Source organism: Syngnathoides biaculeatus, chromosome 16 (assembly GCF_019802595.1).
Source record: "Syngnathoides biaculeatus isolate LvHL_M chromosome 16, ASM1980259v1, whole genome shotgun sequence".
Taxonomy (NCBI): domain Eukaryota; kingdom Metazoa; phylum Chordata; class Actinopteri; order Syngnathiformes; family Syngnathidae; genus Syngnathoides; species Syngnathoides biaculeatus.
This window is the reverse complement of record NC_084655.1, coordinates 1,715,001-1,720,756: the sequence shown is the minus strand read 5'-3', so window position 1 is coordinate 1,720,756 and position 5,756 is coordinate 1,715,001. Positions and strand designations below refer to the sequence as shown.

At 39.8% G+C, this 5,756-nt stretch overlaps 1 protein-coding gene across 1 annotated transcript in view; it reads left to right on the top strand.

Moving 5' to 3' along the window:
- The first annotated feature begins 736 nt into the window (after window positions 1-736).
- LOC133514580 (chromobox protein homolog 1-like) overlaps window positions 737-5,756 on the top strand; it is a 49,571-nt gene continuing 44,551 nt past the window's right edge. Inside the window, exons 1-2 of the mRNA XM_061846392.1 lie at window positions 737-794; window positions 845-1,092. Coding sequence (XP_061702376.1) covers window positions 737-794; window positions 845-1,092 — 306 coding nt within the window. The remainder of the gene's footprint in view (window positions 795-844; window positions 1,093-5,756) is intronic.

Genomic DNA, 5,756 nt, shown 5'->3' with positions numbered 1-5,756 from the left:
TAGCCTTACTACCTTTCCACCTGCTCTCTTGGATGCACAATATATCAACCTTTCTCCTCATGTCAATGAACTCCTGAACTTTTCTTCTCATAGTCCCAACATTCAAAGTCCCTACACTCAGTTGTAGGCTCTGTGCATTCCTCTTATTCTTCTGCCTACGAATCCACTTTCCTTCTCTTCTTTGTCTTCGACCCACAGTATCTGAATTTCCACCGACGCCCTGCAGGTTAACGGTGCTGGGGACGGGCGTTGTTAAACCGGGCTACGACCGATCCGGTATGGCATTCTTTAGATGAACGCTCATAATTGTTTGGCACAGTTTTATGGCGGATGCCCATCGTGACGCAACCCTTTGCATTTATCCGGGTTTAGGACCTGCCTCCAGATGAATCTGTAATTGCACTGTCTTGTTCCATAGGGCTTCATTGCGACCTACTACACTTGAAGTAATTCTTTAGGTAATGATTGGTGTAAAAAAGTATGATAACCACTGACAAAGGCGATAATAAGTGTTAAGGGTTAAACAGAAGGAAAAAAAAAAATACGCACCAGCACATACTCGTATGAGTTTGTGGATGCATTTTCTATTATTCCACCTGCTCTCCCAAAGTAGTTTTATATAGGCTGGACACAGTTTAAAATACTGTTAACTGTGACAGGTAAAACCACCTTATCTACTGTATAGTGTTTGAGGATGCAACGCTAAGCAGCATATTGATGTATGGTCAATGCGGAAATGTTGACAAATGACTGCTGCAAGGTGGCGGATACTTTAATGAACGAACAATCAGTTGGTAAGATATCGACTTATAGATCTATGGTCTGCATTCCGAAGACCCATAAGCCTTTGACCGAACGTCACTTCCGGGATTGCTGTTGGCGGGCAGACGGGGATTGCTAGCTGTGTTACTGAAGTTATTGTATTACTTAGCGTATAGCCTTTTGAATGGACAAAGAAGTTCATCAGCATTGAACCTCGAAGGGTTTTTTGTCTCGACTATTGTAGCCCAGTCTGTTGCAAGCTTAAAACTCACCAGAAATCACAGTTCATCAATTGACTTTACGACGCGTTCAGACGTTTTCATCGTAACGGTAAGTGTTTCGGTAGCTTGGACATGAATAAAAACATTCTGCATGCCATCGCTATGTTCCCGATTGCAGTCTTACGGGCGCTTCCATTTTTGCGATTTGGATACATTTTGGGTTAAAAAAAAAATCGTGCTACCAATTTGTCGTTAAGTGGTGCCATGAATGAAAGCATGCTAATTTGGTCTTTTTAAGAATGCGACTCGCTTGTTACCTATGCTTCACAATTGAATGCAGGACGTGTTCTATGCTCATTCAATTAGTATGTAATTTAGTGTGACTTAAATTACCGTATTAATTGTAAAATACGTTTATTTTGTGTAGTGTTGAAAGAGGTTTATTTAATAGACAGCATCAAAGTAAAAGTTTCGATGCATGATTTTCCAAATATGTTACATGCCTTGACCTCCATTCACTGTTTTCTCAGCGAGCTTATGCGGTTGGAGATGAAGTTTACCCACTTTAAGAACATCAAATGTAAATATCAGGCAAATGTAACCCAAGTGAAATTAAAACGTTGTTTTTTTCATTGTGATTTCATTGAGGAAAGCAAAAAATCAGTTATGTGGCTTATATAGATAGTTTTCGACTGACGTCACACATTCCGGTTTCGGAAGCTTTCGCCTTTTAGGATGGGTGAATTCAAGAAAACAAACAGTGACTAAGCAGAAATCATTTCAGAAAGGCGTATGAATGTTGGTTCACTGCTATGTTATTGGTTGCGCAAATGAAAGTGGGCGTTGCAGTCACTCATTTGAAAAATGTACGGGTGTGGTCAGTCATGCCCGCTGATATAAAGTTACGGGTGTCATCCACCAGTCATGCCGGCAGATGTAAAGTTGCGCGTGTGATGGGATGGAATCTCAAGACCTTAAAATAACTTACTGATTTGTTATGCCCGAGTATGTAGTTTTTAGCGAATAGACGGACGTCACACACCTTCTGATTTAGAACGCGGGCGCCATCTTGGTTTGGTGAATTCACGTAAACACACGCAACTAAGCATGAATCATTTCAAAAAGGCGTATGGATGGGGGCGCACTGCTATGTTATTGGTTCCTCCAACGGCCGTTATAAAGCGTCTTTCTTTAGACAGCCAGCAGTTATCAAGAACCAGTGCGAGAAAACGGAGCAGTTAGCAACCGACCTGCGACAACTGTGGCTCCTCTCATATTAGCAGAGCTGATCGAGCAGCATCTCTCCAAAATCTGTACTTTCTGTTTTATTATAATAAATTTTCAAAAAATGAGTTCCCGCACCTCTAGCTGTTTTGTGAGTTGAGTTAAAAATGTAGCCGTGGAAGTGGAGAAAAAAGTGCGGGCTCCACTTGGGACTCGTCCTGGTCAAATCTCTCTCTCTCTCTCTCTCTCTCTCTCTCTCTATTTCTCTCTCTCTATCCCCCCCCCCTCAGTAATGAAAATAATAATCTCCACCTCTTTCGTTGGTATAATCAACATAATTTAACACAACGGTGACTATAATCACGCGGTACATGTTTAAATTTCATTGTGCGGTACATTAACCTTAGCAGTGTGCTTGCAATGGATAGCGCCGCATGACGAACTCAGCCATTGATGAATTGGTTGTAGGCCTTTCAACAACACACTCGTGTAAATTAAATTTTATTTTTTTTGTAAAAATGTTTTAATGTTAACATTCTTCTTTCGGACTTTCAGACAGGGCATGAAAGTATACCGAGCGTTTCCTCAATGCCATGTTTGTTTCTTTGATATAACTGAATGTTCTTTTGAGTCCAACTTTACTCTTATAGCGAAATTTGAAAAAAGTGGAAATGATGTTGAAAAAATAGCGCAATGTGAACTACCGGAAGAAATGATTTGAAATTTTAACAGATTTCGAAAGTCCGATTACGGTTTCGGTTTTAAAAAAACGAAAACCGGTTATTTGTAACCGGTTGCGATCCCTAATCGATATTGACGATCAAAGCACACTTCTTGTAATAACTGTTTCTTGAAACATCTAATGAGCACCGATAACGTTGCAAAGTCTTTTTAGCTATCATGTCTCACTTTTAACAGTCGTACGAACATTTGTGTAACTCCGGTCTATATGCAAAAGCATTAGAGTGAACAGTCCTTCAGTACAGTGAACCCATCCAACACGGCCAGGTGCCCCGGATGTAGTCACGTGGTCGAAAACAGTCTATACCATAATCATAATTTATTAACGCTGCAATGAGACAGACATTTTTAAAGAGGTCAATGGACATTCATTTTCAAAATTAAGTATTCATATAATCAAATCATTTCATTTAATGATGTTTTGTTAAAATTAGCGTAATTTACAGCGGTATCTATTGTCAATCCATTGATGAAAGCTAGGAGTAGATGAGCTATATCAGGCATGAGGATTTCGGCAAGTATGGTAACCGATCTTTCAGTTCCGTTGATTTTTGTCCTGTGAAACGGTGGAAAACGATTTTTCGGTTCCTATTGATAATGCTCATGGGAACCGTTTTTTACATCTACTTCAGAATAAAGCCTTAGCAGGCATGAGCATTTTGTCTTTTACGCTTAGCAACCGACATGTTTGGCTAGCGTTTGAGTGACCCGGATATGAATAACTCGACCTTGCGCATGCGTAGCGCAGAAGAGGAAACCGGTGCTGTTTGTAAACCACACTGACAAAGCTGGGCGTTTTAATCATTAAAAATAAAGGGGTTCATGTAGGTTCGTTTTATACAGATTGTTGTATTTCGTTGAGAACTTGTTTTACATTCCAGACATGGGCGAATTTGATTAAAAGTAAGCCCTGAGATCTGGGAAATGGACTTTCGGTTCCGTGTTTTCTCATGCGACACGGTAACGGAACGATCGCTTCCGTGAAATGCTCATGCTTGCTAAATCTTCCTAAAGCATGTAAAGGGGAAAAGTTTTCAACTTTAAGATGATGCGGTACCGTGGGAGAAAATGGCCATTCGCTTTTAGATATATGGACAGACTAGTCTAATGTTAGAACTTCGATCAAGTCAAAGCCAATCACAATCTCATATTTATTACAGTAAGATACTGAAACATTACCTGTGTTATATCCCAGAAACGTTTTCAGTGTAATTGAATTTCCTTTGACATGGCTCATGATGTTGATGACTTTCGACATAAATGCGCTCGCAGTACGTGAAGAAGCTCCGAACTCGTGCTTTTGGCATAACTTCCGAACATGTTCAGTAACTTGCATTTCATGTTTCTGGGTGAATTACTGATTGTTTAGGATCAGGCTTCTTTTGTTACCAACGTTTATGAAATAAACACGTAAATTAATGTCAAGACCAACGTTCCCTCTAATTTTTTACGTGTCTGACCAAACACACTAAGCCTGTGAGCAACATCAGATGTATGCACTGTGGTCAGATCAGTGTCATCCATTGACGTTACATGGCTCATTCAAAAATTCAGATTACAGCATTTACATCCCCATCAGAACATATTTAAGAACAATTTTGTGTTTTTGCAAACTTACAATGAGAATGTCAACAAACAAAAAGTACATTGCTAGCTAAACCAAGGCATATATGAACCCTGAATTTGAAAGGTCGCTTGCAACTGTTTCATTTTTTTTTACCCATAATGATATCCCTGTCTGTTTTTCTTGGTGTAAAACTGAATTATTGCTTGCAGAATATCTTTAGCAATGCATGATAAAAGCTGAATGATGCTTCCAAACAGTTTTAAAGGTCAAGCGTCATTCCGCCCGAAGAAACATCCGAATACTAAACATTTACAGCCACAGGTTCAAATCTTTGGAAGTATTCCTACGTCTTCCCGATCAACTGATACTGCTATTTCTTCATTAGATGAGGATAAATACGAGAAATCGGTGCTGGGCATACATGGTGTCCCATGTAATCCAGCCTTTGTTGCGGCACAGTACACGTCACATCCGTGCACGTTGGTCATGTGACTTGCGAAAATGGTAGCACCCCTGAAAATTCTTAATTATCGATTAAAAATCTTCTCAAAACACGGTTAAATGAGAGAGGATTTAGCATTACATTGTCAAAATAGGGTATACATATTACATGACCTATTGGAGACACTGTTTTTGCAAAGCACTAGATTTCCCCTTTAATGTTTTGTTGTCTTCTATATTTAAAGTACAGAATTAGCTTTTTGTGCACTGTTTTGTCCGCGCTTTCATCCTCGATCAGGCTGTGCCAAGGTGGAATTTTCACATTGTACACCATCTCACCCTGTACTTTCTACTTTGGCTTCTGACCAGACCTTATTACTCACAAAAGAGAGAGTCTCGTCCAGTTTCACCACTTTTTCTTCTATTATTCACATCCCATCACTCCACAGCCATCTCTCCAAATTTTTTTTAACTTTTACCATTATTATCGAGAGTAAGCATAAGCAGCATCTCTAACTCTTTTTGCCCTACATTGCTCAGACTGTGTTGCTAACTAAAGCACTGGTGGTTTTTGATATGGACCTTTCCGACTGGCGATCTTCAGCTGCGCCCCCATATAAACAGTTGCCATGCCCCACAATATTCCAAAATGGCGAGTGAACAATTCATGTTTGAAGTAGATTCTCTATCACGTATTCCCGGTAACATTGCTGTATGTTTTTTCCCAAATGCACCAGACTTGGCCAAGAGGGTTCTACAAAGACGTCTCAACTATTTCACCCAAGTATATGTTCAAGGTA